Source organism: Bos taurus, chromosome 20 (assembly GCF_002263795.3).
Source record: "Bos taurus isolate L1 Dominette 01449 registration number 42190680 breed Hereford chromosome 20, ARS-UCD2.0, whole genome shotgun sequence".
NCBI classification, from domain to species: Eukaryota; Metazoa; Chordata; class Mammalia; order Artiodactyla; family Bovidae; genus Bos; species Bos taurus.
In genome coordinates, this window is record NC_037347.1 from 27,669,018 (window position 1) to 27,694,051 (window position 25,034).

At 37.8% G+C, this 25,034-nt stretch overlaps 1 protein-coding gene across 1 annotated transcript in view; it reads right to left on the bottom strand.

The window, feature by feature from the left end:
• Positions 1-14,342: 14,342 nt before the first annotated feature.
• Positions 14,343-25,034, bottom strand: part of ISL1 (ISL LIM homeobox 1) — a 60,688-nt gene continuing 49,996 nt past the window's right edge. The window contains exon 6 of the mRNA XM_059878787.1: positions 14,343-14,556. Within this exon, the coding sequence (XP_059734770.1) occupies positions 14,521-14,556 (36 nt within the window). The 3' untranslated portion in view covers positions 14,343-14,520. The remainder of the gene's footprint in view (positions 14,557-25,034) is intronic.

The following is a 25,034-nucleotide window of genomic DNA, read 5'->3' on the forward strand; positions in this document are numbered from 1 at the left end:
GAGAGCTAAGGCTATAGTGGCAATCATAGAGCAATATAAAAATGTATCAAATCAAAATGCTATGTACCTTAAACTTAACACAAGCTATTTGTCAAATATATTTCAGTTAAAAAAAAACAGCTTACTCCCTTCTATGTGTACTTTATAACTAATGATGCTGCTTCCCAGTATTTGTGAACCAAATCATATTATTGGTAGATTGACAGTATTAAAGATTACCTTTTGCATTCATGTGTCAGGTACTGTGATGGATGCATTACTTAAACCTTCACAATAATCCTTCAAGGTAGAAATTATTATTCACATCTTACAGGAAAATCCAAGGTTTATAAAGGGTAAATAACTTGCCCAAAGCCAGGAGACAGAACTGAGAGTCAGAGAAACTGCATTCTTTGCTACTTAGATGCTTCCCATGTAAATACATTTGAAGTTTGCTGCTGCTAAGCCACTTCAGTTGTGTTCGACTCTGTGCGACCCCATAGACGGCAGCCCACCAGGCTCCCCCGACCCTGGGATTCTCCAGGCAAGAACGCTGGAGTGGGTTGCCATTTCCTTCTCCAATGCATGAAAGTGAAAAGTGAAAGTGAAGTTGCTCAGTTGTGTCTGACCCTCAGCAACCCCATGAACTGCAGCCTTCCAGGCTTCTCTGTCTATCAGGTAATTATTTAGCCTTAAGAAATAACACTAAAATGTACATAGGCAAATATGCAAAATAGATTACCCAAAAAGTTATTAAAATTTGGAGCTGGAGTCAGATAAATACAAGACTAAATTCTGGCACCATCCCTTAGTAACAGTGTTGCTTTGACAAAGTTATTTCATTTTTGAAGCTTCAGTGTCTCATTTGTAAAATAATTCACTGTCTTATAGGGTTGTAGAGAGAATTAAGTGGGAAATATGTATAAAATGTTCGGTATAGTATTTGGAATCTACACACTCAATAAATATTAGAAATTATAATCCTTATTATTAGTTTCTCCAAAATATAGATATATTAGGAGTGGTAAAATGCATTAAAATATTTTTATTATCAAAATACTAATGTTAAAGATCTTTCATTTCTTATAAATTCATATATGAAATACTTATAAAAAATAGTGGCCTTATCTTTAGCTTCTTCACCACCTTGGTGTTATTATATCCAATTCTATCTTTTTTTAATCAGTTTTTTAGAAATGTTCTTCTTTCTTCTTTTTCTAGAGCTCCTAGAAAAATATTCTGATTGCTTTGTCACTGCGACCTAGTCTCAGATGAACAATTTAACTCTTTCTGGATTGGTAAGTGTTTTTTTTAATAATTTGATTTTACTTTAAAAAATACTTCAGTTAACTTTTACTCCTTTTCTCATTATTCTCTATGAGAATATTGCTAAAAATAGGTAGAGGGCTATGAACTCTTAAAACTCTTGAATATATTGCCATAATGCTTTCCAGAAAGAGTGAGGGTGAAATTCCCGAGGCATTATGAGAATGACTCTTTCCCTGCACCACAATACTATCTTAGAAGTAAAAATTAATTTTGATAGTTGAAAAAATAGTATCTTGTTATTTTAAATTGCATTTTTCTCAGTATTAGTAAGATTGACTTCTTTTCATAGAGTTTTCTTGTCTTTCAGCTTACTGGTGAATTATCCAATCAAGTTCTTCTGAACTTTTCTATTTGGCTTTAGGGGCTTCCCAGGTGGCTCAGATGGCAAAGAATCTGCTTGCAATGCAGGAGACACAGGTTTAATCCTTGAGTCAGGAAGATCCCCTGGAGAAGGAAATGGCAACCCACTCCAGTATTCTTGCCTAGAGAATTCCATGGACAGAGAACCCTGGCAGGCTATAGTCCACAGGGTCACAAAGAATCCAACATTAGTGATTTTTATTAATTTTTGGATATTCATTTTATTTTTTCACTTAAATTTATTCATTTTTAAATGAAGCAAAGATGAATATTTTAATGATAAATGGTACAATTGACAAAGAAGGACATCATAAACCATTAGACACCTAGCAACAAAGAAACAAAGATATATTAAAAATCAGAGGAAATATGAGGAAAGAAAAATATATGTAATTATAGTGAGACATATTAACATTTCTAGATCTAGTGTTTTTATATTGAGATTTATCACAGTAATTTATGCTTGCTCATATTTTCTTTAACAGGTAGTAGGGTTTTTAAAAGTAGGCAAATATGTAACATGGTGGTAGCTATACAAAAAGCTTGAAAGAAAAATAATTAGAAGTATCTGCTCTGACACACATAAATTCAACAAACATTCATTGTGTATCTACTAAGAAGAAGCTGCTGTAATACTACATTCAGTATAAAACACATTCTCTGTTCTCAAGGGGCTTCTCTAGTGGTAAAGAATCCACCTGCCAATGCAGATGACATGGGTTTGATGCCTGGGTCAGGAAGATGCCCAGGAGGAGGAAATGGCAACCCACTCCAGTATTCTTGCTTGGATAATCCCATGGACAGAGGAGGTGGGCAGGTTACAGTCTATGGATCGCAAGAGCTGGACGTGACTGAGTGCACACATGCTCTGCTCTTATCTGGCACCTAGTCTAGTTGAAGATTCAAACCCCAGAACAGAATAAAGAGCTATAAGAGCTGCAATATGAAAAATAATTAATGATAAGTAAGCAAGGCCTACTTTAGGACAGGGAATGATTACGGTGATTTGTGTGTCAGGTAGATTGTAGCAACAGGTAAGGTGTGGCTTAGGTGGTTTTGAATGAAAGGAAGAAATAGGAACAAAGCAAATGAGTTGGTATATCATTTTGAGTAAGTCATGAGAAAAAAGTAGATGTCAGAATTCACATGTTTTTCTCAGAAACTCTGAATAGATACTCCCATCAGGGAGGAAAAGATCTTTAATCTCTATCTAAAGAGTTTAGGTTTTAATGAGCTTGCATCATCACTACAAATACAAGGTCTGGTTTTATCACTCACCCAGTATTGGCTATAATAAAAGTTTGTCTGAAGAATGACAAAAATAAAGCTTACTTTATTATTTCACTGCTCTTTAGATCTATTCTTAGATGAAAGATTCCCTCTCATTCAGTGGGACATTTGGGGTCCAAATGTAAAGCTGACTTCTATTATGGTATCCAACTGCAATCTTATCAGTTTATTTGCAGCTGCAAAGATAAGAAATCTTGCCACAGAGTGGCTTGAGTAAGTAGAAGAATGTTTTTCTCACAGGACAAGAAATCTGGAGACAGGATATAGCTTTTGACAGTGGTTCACAGGCCTGGCTGGGCTTCCTTGGTGGTTCTGTGGTTAAACACTAGCCTGCTAATGCAGGAGACATGAGTTCGATCCCTGGGTTGGGAAGATTTCATGAAAAAGGAAATGGCAACCCACTCCAGTATTCTTACCTGGGAAATCCCATGGACAGGGGAGCCTGGTGAGCTACAGTCCACAAGGTCACAAAGAGTTGGACATGACTGAGCAACTAAAGAACAGCAACAAATCACACAACCTTTTCTTGATACAAGGGAAGCTAAGAAAACAAACAGTGTAGAGAAAATGAAGTTGAGAACTGATCTTAAAATAGCCAGTCTCAGGCTCTGCCATAGTTAGACTACAAGAAGAAAAGATCAAGCAAGTATTGCAGGAAGCTTCCTGGTTAGCACTGTAATATCATGGAAGAGAAGAATATGGGTAAGAATACTCAGTAGCTCATATTAACAGCTTTCCAATTTGGGTTGAATAAATTTGCAGGACAAGAATAAAGACACAGACGTAGAGAACAGATACGTGGACTCAGAGGTGGGGAGAAGGGAGTGAGATGAACTGGGAGATTGGAATTGATGTATGTGCACTGTCGTATGTAAATCAGCTAGTGGGAACCTGCTGTACAGCGCAGGGAGCTCAGTGTGGTGCTCTGTGATGACCTAGATTGCAGGGGGGTGAGGGGCAGTGAGGGGAAGGAAAGGCCAAGAGGGAGGGGATATCTGTATACATACAGCTGATTCACTTCATCGAACAGCAGAAACTAACACAACATTGTAAAGCAACTGTACCCCAATTTTTAAAAAGTGTATGCATTCAGATCATTCTTATAATGGAGTTAAGCAGAATGAGAGTTCTGAATGACCAAATATTTAATGTCAAAGATAGCAAAGAGGTTCTTAAAAGGTTTTTATTCTTTATGTTTTTAAGTGAATTCAGGGTTGGCAGAACCCCCATCACTGCCTACATTATTGATGGGGATATCTGCAAAGAAGCAGATGTTTGGCCAAGAAAGGAAATATGAATCATTGTATCTAATAAGATGAGAATTTTAGGAAACAGTCTACATAGCTCATGAGTGAAACCAGCAATTAATCTTGACATGTTTTGTAAAAGGTTTGGTTGCTTAACATTTCTCCCAAGGAATTTTTTTTTTTTAAGTTTACTGTAGGCAGGAAAGTAAAAATACTGACATGTAGGAAACTGAATGTTTCTTCCCTCCAAAGGCCAACTGTACCAGTTTTATATTGAAATATGAGGTGCATCATGATTGGAGATTAGACAAAGGCGTTCACCAGTGTGCCCTCAGTCCCAACTTGCCAAGGGAAGCGATGAAGTGGCGCCATTGGAGACAGGGAGTCATGACCAATTTATTACTCCATTCTAGATGTTGCATATGTATGCAAAGTTTTATTTATAAAGATAATTTATGTGGCAGTTGGGTTATGTGGTAATCACCAAGACATAGTGTCTAAAACTATACAATGTCACGCTAGCATGTAGACAGAAATTCTCTTGTGTGGATTTGCATATGAAAGCTTCGTGACAGATATGCTGCAATCCACATGCATCTGTTGACTCTCCACAGGCTTCTTTGCAGAAGAGAAAATGAAAGCATGATATTTCTAAAATTCATTGATTGTTGCCATCTCTCTTTGGGTGGGTTTGGAAATCTTTTGTTAATAACTCAATATGGCTCTATTATGTATGTTCCTTTAATTTTAAGTTTTAATTGACCTTAGAATACTGATGTTATTGTTTAATATCTGTTCACACTTAACAGAAGTTCAAGTAGAATACACTCAGTGTTGATCAGGAACTTGGGTTAATAAAGTCAGAGTCACACTATCTGTTTGCTTTCAGAGGCAATATATCTTTATTGACAACTTTTCTATGAAAATTTAAATGGAAATTTATATTTTGAAGAGAAGGAATAATTTTAGCTTTTTGAAGCCCAGAAGTCTGTTCTCTCCTTTTTATGTCTAGTTTTTATATTCTTAAAATGAATAACCTGCACTGTTTAATTGCTTTCATCCTATTGAAATTCACACACACTATTTGCTTAGACTGATTCATTTACTCATAATCTACAAAGCACAATTGGTAGAACCATCAGTATATTTCCCAAGCCAACAACAGGAAAACAGAAGACAATTTAAGGCTTGGAATTCCATAAATACCTTCATTATTCATTGTTTTCTTTTCTCCACCCTTGCCCCACCTCCGCTCTTCTCTGGGTTTCACTCTCATTCAACCCCTCATTATTGCCATATTTTACAGAAATACACAATAAGCATTACATAAAATTCAGAGAAGAACATTTCCCAACATCTTCAGTCATCCAACGAATGCAAATTTAAAACCAGAATGAGATACCACTACATGCTCCCTAGAACCAATAAAATCACAATTAAAGAATAAAATAAAGAGAAAATGAAACCCTGATATTTGTAAAATTAATTGAGTTGTTGCCATCCACATTTAGGGCTACACTTTGCTAAAAATTAATTATGGAAATCTTTCAACAACTCAATACAGCTAGCTCTATGTTCTTTTAATTTTAAGCTTTAACCGACCTTAAAATATTGATTTGTAATTTATCTGTTCAATTCATGTTTAATAGAAGTTCAAATAGAATAAGCTCAGTCTTGATTAATAACCTGGGCTAATGGGGACAGAATCACAATGTCTATATTTTTTTTCAGTGCAAGGTTGACAATACTCAGTGTTGGTGGATCTGGAACAACTGGGACTCTTGTGTGTTTCCAGTGAGAATGTGTTAGTTAGTAAGATGGTACTATAACTTTAGAACTGAGTTTGACAGTTTATAGTGGATTTAAATATCCATTTATAAGACCCACTTGTTACTACTTCAGGTTCTCTATGAAGTAGATGTCACGACTGGGTTGAGAGATGCAAGGAATTTGTTTGGAGGAGCACCTCTAAACAATAAAGGGTAGGACCCAGAGAAGGTGGAGAAATAGCCTTCAAACCGATACACGTCTGATAACCTGTGAAACACAGAGGGAAGGAAGAAAGGATTGGTAGAAAGTATATTGAATTCTTGTACAATTTCAAGAAAGATGAGATCAAAAAAACTGAAGTCAAACTCATCCATTGGAGGAGTCTCACATCTCAGTAGCATGCTGCTGCTGCTGCTGTCCCTTCAGTCGTGTCCGACTCTGTGCGACCCCATAGACGGCAGCCCACCAGGCTCCCCCGTCCCTGGGATTCTCCAGGCAAGAACACTAGAGTGGGTTGCCATTTCCTTCTCCAATGCATGAAAGTGAAAGTGAAGTCGCTCAGTCGTGTCTGACTCCTAGTGACCCCATGGACTGCAGCCCAACAGGCCCCTCCGTCCATGGGATTTTCCAGGCAAGAGTACTGGAGTGGGGTGCCATTGCCTTCTCATGGGCGTCTCTAATTTCCCTATTGTGCTGAATCATGGCTGGGAAGCACGGGAAGCCTGTGGGTAGGATGTGCAAATGGTGGTGGATACAGAGAGCCGACAGCTGGTGTTTTGTCACTGTGCTCCACACTTTTAAGGCAATTGCACCTCAGCAAGTTTAATCATCCATATTTACCTGAAGAAATGAAAGCATATATCCACACAAAGATTTTGTATAACTTAATACCTTCCTTGTCTATTCTCTCTACACTTTATTGACACCTCTGTTACAGAACTTACCAGCTTATATTATTGACAATTATTATTAATCTAGTTTTTTTTCTTGAGTGTGAAGTTCTTTAAAATATCATTTTATATTGTATCTTTTACTAATTGCATCACCCAGTATTTCTGAGTATGTTCATACAAAGACTTACATACATAAAGTAGAGAATCTCTATTCATATTAGTCAAAAACTGGAAATATGTCCAACAACAAATGAATGAATAAACAAACATGGTATATCCATTCAATTCTATTCTGAAATAAAACAAAATTAACTACTGATACACATAACATCATGGATGAATCACAAAAACATGTGAGCAAAGGAAATCAGACTTAAAACACTGTATATGATTCTATTTATTTAAAATTTTAGAAAAGGCAAACCAAGCTATAGTGACAGAAAGCAGATCAGTGGTTGCTACAAAGGGAATGGAGAAAACATTTGGGATGATGGAGTTCTGTATCTTGATGTGGTAGTGGTTACATGGATAGATACATCTTTCAAAACTCATTGAAACATACTTTAACATGTGTACATTTTATAGAGTGTGCATTATAGCTCAGAAAATAGATATGTTAAAGGTATGTTAGAGTTATTTATAAAATAACATTTCCAATGTTTGCTCTTCTGTAAATATGGAAGATTCAAGAGGTTAGTTATTTTAAAATGTGGAAGATAAACAACATAGGAATAGATTATTCTTTCACATTTGGTCAAACATGAAACTGAGCCTTATTTGGTCAGACAAGGTGTTTCTATCATATATGACATGACTAAAAACAATTTTAAATTTAAAGCAATTTTAAAAATCATCAACACTTACCTGTTAAATATCTCAAGTAAGAGCATATTGCTGAAGTTACTGATGTAAAACAAATAAGTAAAATTCACAACTGCATATTTTTGTAATCCTAACATATTAAAGAAATACACAAGTTCTGTCTTATCCATAAATTAAGGGACTCACATTTTTATTTCAGCCATTGAAAAAGGAAGCACAAGAGGGTTCTCATTCCCAGATGAGACAGAGGAAAAGAGAGAGACTTCAGGGATACCTGTATTGAAAGAAATTCTTGCTGGCATGTGTGCATGCTCAGTGGCTTCAGTCATCTCCGACTCTTTGCAACACTGTGGATGGCAGTCCACCTCTGTCCACAGGATTCTCCAGGCAAGAATACTGGAGTGGGTTGCCATGTCCTTCTCCAGGGAATCTTCCCAACCCAAGAATCAAACCCATGTCTCCTGTATCTCCTGAACTGCTGGTAGATTCTTTATCACTGAGCCACCTGGGAAGCCCGGGAAAAATTCTTAGGAATATTATTAACAGTCAGTGCTATTGTTGAAAATACAGATATCATCACAGACAGAGAAATGCAGTGGTAATAGCTTTTGGTGATAACTTTTCCCCAATCAACATGTTATCAATATATACCAAGGGACAAATAAAGCTATAAAAGAGCAAGGCTTAATTCATAACCCCTACCTGAAAAAAGTCATCTGGAATGTGAAGTCAAGTGGGCCTTAGAAAATATCACTATGAACAAAACTAGTGGAGGTGATGGAATTCCAGTTGAGCTATTTCAAATCCTGAAAGATGATGCTGTGAAAGTGCTGCACTCAATATGCCAGCAAATTTGGAAAACTCAGCAGTGGCCACAGGACTGGAAAAGGTCAGTTTTCATTCCAATCCCAAAGAAAGGCAATGCCAAGGAATGCTCAAACTACCGCACAATTGCACTCATCTCACACGCTAGTAAAGTGATACCTAAAATTCTCCAAGCTAGGCTTCAGCAATACGTGAACCATGAAATTCCAGATGTTCAAGCTGGTTTTAGAAAAGGCACAGGAACCAGAGATCAAAATGCCAACATCTGCTGGATCATCGAAAAAGCAAGAGGGTTCCAGAAAAACATCTATTTCTGCTTTATTGACTATACCAAAGCCTTTGACTGTGTGGATCACAATCAACTGTGGAAAATTCTGAAAGAGATGGGAATACCAAACCACCTGACCTGCCTCTTGAGAAACCTGTATGTAGGTCAGGAAGCAACAGTTAAAACTGGACATGGAACAACAGACTGGTTCCAAATAGGAAAAGGAGTCCGTCAAGGCTGTATATTGTCACCCTGCTTATTTAACTTATATGCAGAGTACATCATGAGAAATGCTGGGCTGGAGGAAGCACAAGCTAGAATCAAGATTGCTGGGAGAAATATCAATAACCTCAGATATGCAGATGACACCACCATTATGGCAGAAAGTGAAGAAGAACTAAAGAGCCTCTTGATGAGAAAAAGGAGAGTGAATAAATTGGCTTAAAGTTCAATATTCAGAAAACTAAGACCATGGCATCCAGTCCCACCACTTCAGGGCAAATAAATGGGGAAACAGTGGAAACAGTGGCAGACTTTATTTTTGGGGGGCTCCAAAATCACTGCAGATGGTGTTTGCAGCCATGAAATTAAAAGATGCTTACTCCTTGGAAGGAAAGTTATGACCAACGTAGACAGCATATTGAAAAGCAGAGACATTGCTTTGCCAACACAGGTCTGTCTAGTCAAGGCTATGATTTTTCCAGTGGTCATGTATGGATGTGAGAGTTGGACTGTGAAGAAAGCTGAGCGCCGAAGAATTGATGCTTTTGAACTGTGGTGTTGGAGAAAACTCTTGAGAGTTCCTTGGACTGCAAGGAGATCCAACCAGTCCATCCTAAAGGAGATCAATCCTGGGTGTTTATTGGAAAGACTGATGTTAAAGCTGAAACTCCAATACTTTGGCCACCTGACGCGAACAGCTGACTCATTTGTAAAGACCCTGATGCTGGGAAAGATTGAAGGCGGGAGGAAAAGGGGAGGACAGAGGATGAGATGGTCGGATGGCATCACCGATTCAATGGACATGGGTTTGGGTGGACTCTGGGAGTTGGTGATGGACAAGGAGGTCTGGAGTGCTGCGGTTCATGAGGTCACAAAGAGTCGGACACGACTGAGCAACTGAACTGAATTGAACTGAATCTGAAAAAAAAAAAAAATTAGAAATACATATCCCATTGGATGTGGGTCACTAAGACATTTTTAATCTAAGTAAAACATGAAAATGACTGATTGAAGACTGGTCTAATTTAAGTGAGGAAAAATTCCTTTACCCTCTGCCAAGCAGAGTGTCAACCACCAATATGAAAGGGGAGCTGAAGTCAATTCAGAGACTATCTATGAATGTTTTCATTGGGGGACATTTAAATAATTACCAAAATAATTCAAGCAAAACTTATCTTTTACACAACTGAGTTAGGTAATTGAAGAAAACTAGATTAAAATATCTGTTGTAATAGATCACAGTTTATATTTATTTCTACCTTCAAAATGCTTAAAATCATGGTTAAATATGTAATATTGTTCATTACTTTTGTAGTAAAAGATAAGGTTTTCCTTGGTGGTGCAGATGGTAAAGAATCAGTTCTATTCAGTTCAGTCGTTCAGTGGTCTGATTGTTTGAAACCCCGTGGACTGCAACACACCAGGCTAACCTGTCCATCACCAACTCCCAGTGCTTGCTCAAACTCATGTCCATCAAGTAAGTGATGCCCTCGTGGAGTACTTCAAAATATCTCCCATAACATCTTATCTCAGTACCCCATAGCTGCCCCCCTTCCACAGTCTATCACTGAAAATGGAATATACTTTCTGGGCTCTGTCATCATAATAATTGGAAAATACATAGTAACAATAATGATGTACTAATAAGAGGATGTGTACATGACCATATACGATGCTGTAAAAAGCAATAAAATATTAAAACACATATAGCCTTTTGAATCACAATTTAGTCACACGCTAAGCAGAGATGATATCTACACTGCCTATATAACTGCCCAAACTTCTCTTGTCTCTCTTTTATGGAGTTTGGCTCAAGATGTTTATTCCACATTTGTTGGAGGTAAAATTAACAAGTGTATCTATGGGAATTGTGAGAGCAGAAGAGAAGAAACCCCCTGAGAACTTACTCCTTTTCTATTGGACATATAATTAGCAGCTCTGACTTTAACACAACAGAGGATCATCCTTGAAGGCTACAATTTATATAGTGAGGTTCCCGAGGGGAATTACCTTTATTTCAGTAAATGATATACCATTAAAATTGGAAAAAAGTAATATACATGGATTATGACTTTTAGTAGACTGACATCAAGGAATGTAAAATTCCTGAGAAAAAGAAGAAATTAAGAATTTCTGAACATCAGTTCAGTCACTCAGTGTCTGACCCCATGTCCAGCTCTTTGTGACCCCATGAACCATAGCACGCCAGGCCTCCCTGTCCATCACCAATTCCTGGAGTTCACCCAAACCCATGTCCATCGAGTTGGTGATGCCATCCAACCATCTCATCCTCTGTCATCCCCTTCTTTTCCTGCCCTCAATCTTTCCCAGCATCAGGATCTTTACAAATGAGTCAGCTCTTCACATCAGGTGGCCAAAGTATTGGAGTTTCAGCTTCAACATCAGTCCTTCCAATAAACAGGACTGATCTCCTTTAGAATGGACTGGTTGGATCTCCTTGCAGTCCAAGGAACTCTCAAGAGTCTTCTCCAACACCACAGTTCAAAAGCATCAATTCTTCGGTGCTCAGCTTTCTTTATAGTCCAACTCTCACATTCATACATGACCACTGGAAAAACCATTGCCTTGACTAGATGGACCTCTGTTGGCAAAGTAATGTCTCCGCTTTTACAGTTCTGGTCTAACTTGGGAATTCTTACATAAAAAACACCACTCCCTGGGAATTCTCTGGTGGCCAGTAGTTAAGCCCAGCTTTTGCTACTGTGGTCTGGGTTCAATCTCTGATCGGAGAAACTGAGATTCTGCAAGTCATGAGGCTTGGCAAAAAACCAAACAAACAAATGACAACAACAAAAAAACACCACTGTTTCATTGCACTGGCTTTAACACTGTTCCTGTTTACTACATACAAGTGTGCACTACACACCAGCTAGCCATTAAACTTAACACAATTATTATTCTGTAGTGTAGATGTTGAGACATCAATCACAAATGGAAAAACCAAAATTAACATTTAAAAAATAAGAATTTCCACAATTTTGTGTTCCTTATGTATTCCTGCTGTCTTTCTCCATTCTGAAAACTCAAGGTATTTTTAAAAAACCAGTAGATTTTTATTTTGTTTTCATATAAAGACCACTTAAACTTGAAATTTTCTTCTTGTCATAGGTTAAAGACATTTGACTAATAATTCAAATAAAGAAAGATTTTGTGATATAATCTTCACTAAATTTTTGTGTGGTCTTTTACAGAACCTCAAAGCAAAATGAAGTAAATTTCTGTTAGTGTGCTAAAGTTATCAAAATTATGAAAAATGTTCTCATATATAACCCAATTAACAATTATGCAGAAGAGGAATTACCCTGCAATCCCCTTAGTTTCACCACTTCATGAAAAAAAGGAATGGCTATTCCTAAAATCTGGAATTTTAACTGATTAAAACACAGTGGGAAAATATACAGCAAAAGAATTTTAAAGGCTGCATTACTGAACCCAGAGATATTTTATCATATAAAAAATGCATTATTATCATCCTCTATGAAGTGTTAAAAGTGAAACTGTTAAATATAGTTGGAGGCTTTGCTGATGACTCAGACAGTAAAGAATCTGCCTGCAACACAGGAGACCCAGGTTCAATCCCTGGGTCAGGAAGATCCCCTGGAGAAGGAAATGGCAACCCACTTCCTTATTCTTGCCTGGAGAATCCCGTGGACAGAGGAGCCTGTTGGGTTACAGTCCATGGGGTTGCAAAGAGTTGGACACAACTGAGCAATTTAAAAAGAGAGTAATTAGTATTAATCCTTTGACAAACTAGAATACAACAAAAATAAATAAATAGTACATTTTAGGTTTTATAAGTAATAATTTTTATTTGAAATGTTTGACATTAAGATATTTTTAATTTTTTAAAGATCAATTAATTAATCTCAGAAATATGATCCTAATTATTTTGAATGAATCTAAAAGATTTTTTATATAGGGTGGGATCCATGTAGATTTTTCACTAATAGTAACAGTTAATCCATGCACAGACAGACTTAAGAATATCATATGTATGAACTCTTTCAACCCTCAGAGCGATTCTAAATGTTAGGTACTGTCATGACCCTTGTTTTATAGATGATAAAATTAAGAACCAAAGAGTTTAAGTGACTTTCGTTAGCTCAAACAGTATGAGGTAGACTCAGGATTTGAACCCAGCGGACTGGCTCCATATTCCGCTGCTATACTATCTCCTCATTTTTACTGATCAGAACAGATGTGTAAAAATATAAAGGAAAAACTATGTTAGTAATAAACTGGCCTTTTTGGTTTGGTTTAGAGGGAAAAAAGGGATGACAATTGCAAATAATATTGTATCTATAGTGAAATATCAACTTAAATACAAGCTGGGGGTCAGATATATTTGGCTATGTTTGGAAAATTGGTGGAACAACAACAGGGGCCAACTAAATGAGAAAATGATGGAATTAGCTGAGACCCCAGCATCCACCACATGCACACACTACTGTATTCAAAATGGATGACCAGGAAGGATCTGCTGTATAGCAAAGGGAACTATGCTCAGTATTATCTAACAACTTAAATGGGAAGAGAATTTGTACATGTGTAATCCACTCACTTTGCTGTACACCTGAAACTAGCACAACAGTGTCAATTGACTATACTCCAATATAAAATAAACGGTTAAAAAACCAAGTCAGTTTTGTTATTTGCTGCCAAAAGACGATCAATACAATTTTATTTCCTCCTTATCTGAGTTTTCTCTCATTCTGTCTCAAAAATCTCACCTTCATTTGCAACCCAAGGTATGTCTTTCTTCGACTTCCATTGATTTCTTTCAGTTAGGAACACACTTAGGTATAACTCTAATATGGTGAAAGTGAAGTTGCTCAGTCGTGTCTGACTCTTTGCGACCCCATGGACTGTAGCCCACCAGGCTTCTCCATCCATGGAATTTTCCAGGCATGAGTACTGGAGTGGGTTGCCATTACCTTCTCCAGAGGATTGTCCAGACCCAGGGGTTGAACCCGGGTCTCCCGCATTGCAGACAGATGCTTTACCATCTGAGCCACCAGGGAAATCTAATATGGTAGTGCTTTGTAAATATAGAGTTACATGCTAATATTATTCTGTAATGCATAGTTACTAAATATACTAGTACTTTTTCCAAACTATACCTATAAACAGTATAGGTAAGCATTCAACAAATACAGATTGAACTGAATCATCAATGTCAAATCTGATACTATTATAATCACTTTTGATTTATTCCATATAAACATTCTCTTAAGAGGAACCTCATTTTGTAGCACACTGCAAACATGTTTAGCAGAAGACAAGATGTTTATCTTTTAGCAAAGAAAGAAGACTCAATCTGCATGTCATGTTGTGGCATTAAATTCAACTTTATTTTAAAATGCACATTTTCTTTATGGCTTAAATCACATAAACAAATTTTTAAAACATTCTACTTTTCACACTCTTCTGTCAGACTCCTACAACTGAAGGTTACTTATCTTGCAACCTAGCCTAAAGTCAGCAATAAGGAGTTTCATATGAACCAGCAATTCCACTTCTGGACATATATCTGGAAAAAAATGAAAAGACTATTTTGAAAAGATATGTGCACCTTAATCTTCATAGCAGCACTATTTACAATAGCCAAGACATATATATGAATGACACGTGCATGCGTGCTCAGTTGCTCAGTAGTGTCTGACTCTTCACAATACCATAGGCTGTAGCCCATCAGGCTCCTCTGTCCATAGAATTTTTCAGGCAAGAATACTGGAGTGCATTGCCATTTTCTACTCCAAGGAATTTTCCCAAGCCAGGAATCGAATCCATGTCTCCTGCATCTCCTGCTTTGCCAGGCAGATTCTTTACCACTGAGCTGCCTGGGAAACCCCATATATGAATATTACTCAGTCATTAAAAAAGACTTAAATTCTGCCATTTCCAACAATGTGGATGGACCCTGAATGTACTATGCTTAGTGAAATAAGTCAGACAAAGACACTTAATGCTATCACATGTAGAATATAAAAAATAAAACAAATGAATATACATATAAAACAGGAGCAGATTCACAGATTAGAAAGCAAATTAGCAGTTACCAGAGGGTAGAGGGGATGGGAGTGGGACAAAACAGATAAGCAACAAAGATATATGTATAGCATAGGGAATTAAAGCAATCTTCATCTAATACTGTTAAAGGACTTTAACCTGCAAAAGTACTGAATCACTATGCTGTATACATGAAACAAATATACTATTGTAAAGCAACTATACTTCAATAAAACAAATACATTAAAAAAAATTTCAGGTTCCAAACAGAAGCCCCAAAGTCTATGTAATAGAATTTCAGGCAAGTTATTCCCTTAGCTATATAATGAAAATGGGTAATAATTCTAAACTGCAGCATTACATTAATAACTAAACAAGATAAAGTTACTAAAGTATTTACTTGCAGATCATGACACGGGCATGAATAAATTTGAGAATTAGGTTGAGGCAAAACATACTCAGGATCTACCGATAGAAAAGTCAGACATCACTTGAGAAAAGAAGTTTTAACCATTTTTTGTTTTTACAAATCCAGCTATCTATATTCCAACCTACAGCAGATTAAGAGTAGCAAATCAAAACAATGATCAGAGAAAGCTCCAAGCAACCACTGTAATGGTTATTCCTCACCCCCACTTTTCCTCTTTGGTAACGATACATTGTTTTTTTGAAGTCTGTTAATCTGTTTCTGTTTTGCAAATGAATTCATTTGTGTCAGTTTTTGATTCCACATTTAACAAATAAACATGAATTTGTTTTTCACATTATCTTTTCATTTTTGATGTCTAGTGCTAGTAATACATATGACATTCTCAGTGTTCTGAATCATATAAGACAGTATTGATATAGCTACCAACAGACATTCATCTTGTGAAACAGATGATGTAAACTTATGGTATCAATAAATACAGTACAGTACTGTAAATGCTTTTTCTCTTCCTTATGATTTTCTTAATAACATTTGCTTTTCTCTAAGTTACTCTATTGTAAGAGTACAGTATATAATATAATATACAGAATATGCTGTTAATCAACTGTATATGTTACAGGCAAAGGTTCTGGTCAACAGTAGGCTATTAGTAGTTATGTTTGTGGAGTATCAAAAGTTATATGCAGATTTTCCACTATGTAGTGTGTTGGTGCCCCAAACTTCCAAGTCGTTCAAGGGTCAACTGTATTTGTTATTGTTGCCAAATCAGAGCAAGTTCGGTAACAGCAAGACACATTTAGAGTTATCTTGCTGAAACTGAGGAAGTATATATAAAATCTATTTTTTAAAAATGAGCATGAACCTCCAATGCAGGTGTCATGCAAATAAATCCCTGTACATTATACAGACTTGAGGGCCTCAGATTATTAACACACAATAGAAGTGTGTTGAGTGTACTAGCAAAAGCAGTGGGTCTAGGCTCGTATTCAAATTATAGCTCTACCATTTATAAGCTGGGTCTAGTATTTAACCCAAGTTACCCCAGCTGTAAAAGGAGATAACAATAACTATTTTGCAAGGTTATTTTAAAGACTAAAAAAAAAAAAAGCAAAAAACTGAAGTGCTCATAACACCTTAATATAACCGTATTCATTCAATACACTCTGTATAAGGGGACAGAGAGGTATATAATACAATTTAGAAGGATTTTTTTCATTTAAATTATTTCTCATTTAAAAATTGTCCCATTTTAATGTTTTGCATTAAAAAGGGCTTCAATTATTTTGAAACTTTATTTATATGAATTCCTCATTCTTGTAACTGTAACTGTGTTAGTCACTCAGTCATGTCTGACTCTTTGTGATACTATGGACTGTAGCCTGCCAGGCTCCTCTGTCCATGGAATTCTCCAGGCAACAATACTGGAATGGGTTGCCATTCCTTTCTCCAGAGGATCTTCCCAACTCAGAGATCAAACCTGGGTTTCCTGCATTGCAGGCAGATTCATTGCTATCTGAGTCACCAGGGAAGCCCTCAGTCTTGGACAATACCAAATGAAGCATTACTACCTGTGAGTTAGAAATGCATACATCATTTGTATGCAAAATGCATCCAATTATTGTAATAAGTAGGATGTGGGGAAACAGGCTCTTATCCATACTGCTGAGGTGAGAGGAAACTATCAGTCTACCTGAAAGACAAGTTGATAACTTATATCAAAAGGTTCAAAATGATGTTCACTCTTTCATCCAGGAACTAGTAAACATATAATAGATTAATAAAAAGATTATATTAATTATATATATTAATTATATATTAATAAAGATTATATTTGTTATTTTATTAATAAAAAAGATTAATAGAAAGAATTCACCTATTAGAGATATTAGAAATATCCTAAAGCTTTGTGAATAGGAAAATTGCAAGCAAACTGTAATTATAGTTCATTCAGATGAAAGAGTATATATTAATGGATGCAATCCAAAAAATGCATGTAACTGTCATAAAAACATGATCATAATTTAATGCTAAGGGGAAAGGAACAAACAGCAAAGTGCATACTGTACACTGCAATGATAGGGTATATGATGCTGTGAATGTGCAGCACGCAACTTGTCAGCAAATTTGAAACACTCAGCAGTGGCCACAGGACTGGAAAAGGTCAGTTTTCATTCCAATCCCAAAGAAGGGCAATACCAAAGAATGCTCAAATTGGGGGGCGGTCCTGAGATGGCAGAGGAATAGGATGGGGAGACCACTTTCTCCCCCCAACAAATTCATCAAAAGAACATTTGAACGCTGAGGAAATTCCACAAAACAACTTCTGAATGCAGGCAGAGGACAACAGGCACCGAGAAAAGCAGCCTGTTGTCTTTGAAAGGAGGTAGGAAAAAATGTAAAAGATTAAAAGAGAGACAAAAGAGGTAGGGACAGAGATCCGTCCTGGGAAGGGAGTCTTAAAAAAGAGAGAAGTTTCCAAACACCAGGAAACACTCTCACTGGTGAGTCTGTGGCGAGCCTTGGAACCTCAGAGGGCAACACAACCGGGAGGAACAATAAATAAATAATGAAAACCCACAGATTACGAGCCCAATGGTAACTCCCAGCGGAGAAGCAGCACAGACACGTGCATCCGCCACTAGCAAGCGGGGGCTGGGCAGGGAGGCACAGGCTGCATTGCTCAGAGTAAGGATCAGGTCTGAATGCCCCTAGGGCAATCTGAGGGAACTAACTTGAGATAGCAAACCAGACCATGGGATAGCTACCCCACGAAAACCCTAAACTAAAACACCGCCAGGCCTGCTCATAGAACAAAGGACTGACCAGAGCTAGCCAGCTGCAGACTGGCCCATCCCCCACAGGAGACAGGCAGGCAAGGGCAGCCAGAGCCAGAAGGGGGAAATTGCAGGTCCAGAGAGGCATCATCTACCAAACTGCAAGCAGGCTTCATTGCTAACCAAGACTTCTTGGGATTCTGGACAGTTGACATTCGCCTGAGAAGGTGCGCTGGTTGTACACTCAGAAAACCGAGTGGCAGGGATGGGGGAGGTGAAAAGTTGCAATTACTGTGCTCACCAAACACCTGGTAACCTGAGTGGCTTGGACGTGGGAAGGGCACAAAACGCAGGCCCAACTGAGTCTGCGCCTTTGAGGAGTACCCAAGTACCTGAACCTGAGTGCCTTAGACCTGGGAAGTGCATGCAACCCAGGGCCCGCCTCAGACAGTTCCTGGCAGAGCAAGCTAGAACCTGAGCAGTGTAGACTGGGAAAGCACACACGGCATGAGCGGGGGCAAACCCAGTGTGGCCAAGACGCTGGGAGCACTTCCCACACATGCCAGTGTTACTTGTTTGCAGCGTTCCTCTCTCCCCACAGTACGACTGAAAAAGTGAGCCTAAAAAAGTGTCCACCACCGCCCCCTTGGGTCACTGAAGAGACCAGCGAACAGAAGAAGCTAAATCAGAGGGAATCGCCCTGGAAGTGACAGGTGCAATAGATTAAAACCCTGTAGCTAGCACTGACTACATAGGAAGGGGCCTATAAATCTTGAGAAGTATAAGCCGGATCAAGGAACTATCTGAAAATGAACTGACTCCACACTGTCCATAACAACACCAGAAAAAGTCCTAGATATATTTTTACTATTATCATTAAATTTTAAAATTTTTAAAATTTTTAGGTCCTTTATTACTCCTTTAATTTTCATTTTTATAACCTACTATTATTTGTAAAAGAAAAAAAGACCCTATTTTTTAAAACAAACTTCATATATATACATATTTTATAATTTTTGTGACTTTGTTTTTTTTCCTTTAATATTGTATTTTTGAGACTCCAACCTCTACTCTAGATTTTTAATCTTTGCTTTTTGGTATTTGTTATCAATTTTTTACCTTTAAGAACCCAATCTTCAGTACCCATTTTTACTTGGGAGTGAGATTACTGGCTTGACTGCTCTCTCCCCCTTTGGACTCTCCTTTTTCTCCACCAGGTCGCCTCTGTCTCCTCCCTCCCCCTTCTCTTCTCTACCCAACTCTGAGAATCTTTTTGTGTGTTCCAGACTGTGGAGAACACTTAGGGAACTGATTACTGGCTGGATCTGTCTCTCTCCTTTTGATTCCCCCTTCTTATCCTCCTGGCCACCTCTCTCTCCTTCCTCCCTCTTCTCTTCTCTTCTCTTCTCTGTGTAACTCCATGAACATCTCTGAGCAGTCCAGACTGTGGAGCACACATAAGGAAATGATTACTGGCTAGCTTGCTCTCTCCTCTTTTGATTCCCCCTCTTCTACTCCTGGTCACCTCTATCTCCCTCCTCCCTCTTCTCTTCTCCATATAACTCTGTGTACCTCTCTGGGTGTTGCTCACTGGGGAGAAACTTTTCATCATTAACCTAGATGTTTTATCAATGGTGCTGTATAGATGGAGAAGTCTTGAGACTACTGTAAGAATAAGACCGAAAACCAGAGGTAGGAGGCTTAAGTCCAAATCCTGTGAGCACCAGAGAACTCCTGACTCCAGGGAACATTAATTGATAGGAGCTCATCAAATGCCTCCACACCTACACTGAAACCAAGTACCACCCAAGGGCCAACAAGTTCCAGAGCAAGACATACCACGCAAATTCTCCAGCAACACAGGAACACAGCCCTGAGCTTTAATATACAGGCTGCCCAAAATCACTCCAAACCCACTGACATCTCATAACTCATTACTGGACACTTCATTGCACTCCAGAGAGAAAAAATCCAGCTCTACCCACCAGATCACCGACACAAGCTTCCCTAACCAGGAAACCTTGACAAGCCACTGGTCCAACCCCACCCACAGCGAGGAAACTCCACAATAAAGAGAACTCCAGAAACTGCCTGAATATGGAAAGGCCACCCCAAACACAGCAATAAAAACAAGATGAAAAGGCAGAGAAATTACCAGCAGGTAAAGAACAGGATAAATGCCCACCGAACCAAGCAAAGGAGGAAGAGATAGGGAGTCTACCTGATAAAGAATTCTGAATAATGATAGTGAAAATGATCCAAAATCTTGAAAGCAAAATGGAGTTACAGATAAATAGCCTGGAGACAAGGATAGAGAAGATGCAAGAAAGGTTTAACAAGGACCTAGAAGAAATAAAAAAGAGTTAATATATAATGAATAATGCAATAAATGAGATCAAAAACACTCTGGAGGGAACCAACAGTAGAATAACAGAGGTAGAAGATACGATAAGTGAGGTAGAAGATAGAATGGTAGAAATAAATGAAACAGAGAGGAAAAAAGAAAAATGAATTTAAAAAAATGAGGATAATCTCAGAGACCTCTGGGACAATGTTAAATGCCCCAACATTCGAATCATAGGAGCCCCAGAAGAAGAAGACAAAAAGAAACACCATGAGAAAATACTTGAGGAGATAATAGTTGAAAACTTCCCTAAAATGGGGAAGGAAATAATCACCCAAGTCCAGGAAACCCAGAGAGTCCCAAATAGGATAAACCCAAGGCGAAACACCCCAAGACACATATTACTCAAATTAACAAAGATCAAACACAAAGAACAAATATTAAAAGCAGCAAGGGAAAAAAAAACAAACAAACAAAAAAAACACAAAAGGGGATTCCCATAAGGATAACAGCTGATCTTTCAATAGAAACTCTTCAGGCCAGGACGGAATGGCAGGACATACTTAAAGTGATGAAAGAGAATAACCTACAGCCCAGATTACTGTACCCAGCAAGGATCTCATTCAAATATGAAGGAGAAATCAAAAGCTTTATAGAAAAGCAAAAGCTGAGAGAATTCAGCACCACCAAATCAGCTCTCCAACAAATGCTAAAGGATCTTCTCTAGACAGGAAACACAAAAAGGGTGTATAAACTTGAACCCAAAACAATAAAGTAAATGGCAACAGGATCATACTTATCAATAATTACCTTAAATGTAAATGGGTTGCATGCCCCAACCAAAAGATGAAGACTGGCCGAATGGATACAAAAACAAGACCCCTATATCTGTTGTCTACAAGAGACACATCTCAAAACAAGGGACACATACAGACTGAAAGTGAAGGGCTGGAAAAAGATATTCCATGCAAATAGAGACCAAAAGGAACCAGGAGTAGCAATACTCATATCAGATAAAATAGACTTTAAAACAAAGGCTGTGAAAAGAGACAAAGAAGGACACTACATAATGATCCAAAGATCAATCCAAGAAGAAGATATAACAATTATAAATATATATGCACCCAACATATGAACACCACAATATGTAAGACAAATGCTAACAAGTATGAAAGGGAGAGTTAACAGTAACACAATAATAGTGGGTGACTTTAATACACCACTCACACCTATGGATAGATCAACTAAACAGAAAATTAACAAGGAAACACAAACTTTAAATGATACAATAGACCAGTTAGACCTAATTGATATCTATAGGACATTTCACCCCAAAACAATGAATTTCACCATTTTCTCAAGTGCACACGGAACCTTCTCCAGGATAGATCACATCCTGGGCCACAAATCTAGCCTTGGTAAATTCAAAAAAAATTGAAATCATTCCAAGCATCTTTTCTGACCACAATGCAGTAAAATTAGATCTCAAGTACAGGAGAAAAGCTATTAAAAATTCCAACATATGGAGGCTGAACAACATGCTGCTGAATAACCAACAAATCACAGAAGAAATCAAAAAAGAAATCAAAATATGCATAGAAATGAATGAAAATGAAAACACAATAACCCAAAACCTATGGGACACTGTAAAAGCAGTGCTAAGGGGAAGGTTCATAGCAATACACACATACCTCAAGAAACAAGAAAAAAGTCAAATAAATAACCTAATTCTACACCTAATGCAACTAGAAAAGGAAGAAATGAAGAATCCTAGGGTTAATAGAAGGAAAGAAATCTTAAAAATTAGGGCAGAAATAAATGCAAAAAAAAAAAAAAGAGAGAGAGAGAGAGAGACAGAGAGACAGAGAGACCATAGAAAAAATCAACGAAGCCAAAAGCTGGTTCTTTGAAGGGATAAATAAAATTGACAAACCATTAGCCAGACTCATCAAGAAACAGAGGGAGAAAAATCAAATCAATAAAATCAGAAATGAAAATGGAGAGATCACAACAGACAACACAGAAATACAAAGGATCATAAGACACTACTATCAGCAATTATATGCCAATAAATGGACAACTTGGAAGAAATGGACAAATTTTTAGAAAAGTACAACTTTCCAAAACTGAACAAGGAAGAAATAGAAAATCTTAACAGACTCATCAAAAGCATGGAAATTGAAACTGTATTAAGAAATCTTCCAGCAAGCAAAAGCCCAGGTCCAGATGGCTTCATAGCTGAATTCTACCAAAAATTTAGAGAAGACCTAACTGGTGATAGAAGCAAGGTCCAATGCTGTAAAGAGCAATATTGCATAGGAACCTGGAATGTCAGGTCCATGAATCAAGGCAAATTGGAAGTGGCAAACAAGAGATGGCAAGAGTGAATGTCGACATTCTAGGATCAGCGAACTGAAATGGACTGGAATGGGTGAATTTAACTCAGATGACCATTATATCTACTACTGCGGACAGGAATCCCTCAGAAAAAATGGAGTGGCCATCATGGTCAACAAAGAGTCTGAAATGCGGTACTTGGATGCAATCTCAAAAATGACAGAATGATCTCTGTTCGTTTCCAAGGCAAACCATTCAATATCACAGTAATCTAAGTCTATGCCCCAACCAGTAACGCTGAAGAAGCTGAAGTTGAACGGTTCTATGAAGACATACAAGACCTTTTAGAACTAACACCCAAAAAAGATGTCCTTTTCATTATAGGGTACTGGAATGCAAAAGTAGGAAGCCAAGAAACACCTGGAGTAACAGGCAAATTTGGCCTTGGAATACGGAATGAAGCAGGGCAAAGACTAATAGAGTTTTGTCAAGAAAATGCACTGGTCATAACAAACACCCTCTTCCAACAACACAAGAGAAGACTCTATACATGGACATCACCAGATGGTCAACACTGATATCAGATTGATTATATTCTTTGCAGCCAAAGATGGAGAAACTCTATACATTCAGCAAAAACAAGACCAGGAGCTGACTGTGGCTCAGACCATGAACTCCTTATTGCCAAATTCAGACTTAAATTGAAGAAAGTAGGGAAAACCACTAGACCATTCAGGTATGACCTAAATCAAATCCCTTATGATTGTACAGTGGAATGAAAAATAGATTTAAGGGCCCAGATACGATAGATAGAGTGACTAATGAACTATGGAATGAGATTTGTGACATTGTACAGGAGACAGGGACCAAGACCATTCTCATGGAAAAGAAATGCAAAAAGCAAAATGGCTGTCTGGGGAGGCCTTACCAATAGCTGTGAAAAGAAGAGAAGGGAAAAGCCAAGGAGAAAAGGAAAGATATAAACATCTGAATGCAGAGTTCCAAAGAATAGCAAGAAGAGATAAGAAAGCCTTCCTCAGTGATCAATGCAAAGAAATAGAGAAAAACAACAAAATGGGAAAGACTAGGGATCTCTTCAAGAAAATCAGAGACACCAAAGGAAGATTTCATCCAAAGATGGGCTCGATAAAGGACAGAAATGGTATGGTCCTAACAGAAGCAGAAGATATTAAGAAGAGATGGCAAGAATACACAGAAGAACTGTACAAAAAAGATCTTCATGACCCAGATAATCATGATGGTGTGATCACTGACCTAGAGCCAGACATCCTGGAATGTGAAGTCAAGTGGGCCTTAGAAAGCATCACTATGAAAAAAGCTAGTGGAGGTGATGGAATTCCAGTCGAGCTACTCCAAATCCTGAAAGATAATGCTGTGAAAGTGCTGCACTCAATATGCCAGCACATTTGGAAAACTCAGCAGTGGCCACAGGACTGGAAAAGGTCAGTTTTCATTGCAATCCCAAAGAAAGGCAATGCCAAAGAATGCTCAAACTACCGCACAATTGCACTCATCTCACACACTAGTAAAGTAATGCTCAAAATTCTCCAAGCCAGGCTTCAGCAATATGTGAACCCTGAACTTCCTGATGTTCAAGCTGCTTTTAGAAAAGGCAGAGGAACCAGAGATCAAATTGCCAACATCCGCTGGATCATGGAAAAAGCAAGAGAGTTCCAGAAAAGCATCTATTTCTGCTTTATTGACTATGCCAAAGCCTTTGACTGTGTGGATCACAATAAACTGTGGAAAATTCTGAAAGAGATGGGAATACCAGACCACCTGATCTGCCTCTTGAGAAATTTGTATGCAGGTCAGGAAGCAACAGTTAGAACTGGACATGGAACAACAGGCTGGTTCCAAATAGGAAAAGGAGTTTGTCAAGGCTGTATATTGTCACCCTGTTTATTTAACTTATATGCAGAGTACATCATGAGAAATGCTGGATGGAAGAAACACAAGCTGGAATCAAGATTGCTGGGAGAAATATCAATAACCTCAGATATGCAGATGACACCACCCTTATGGCAGAAAGTGAAGAGGAACTAAAAAGCCTCTTGATGAAAGTGAAAGTGGAGAGTGAAAAAGTTGGCTTA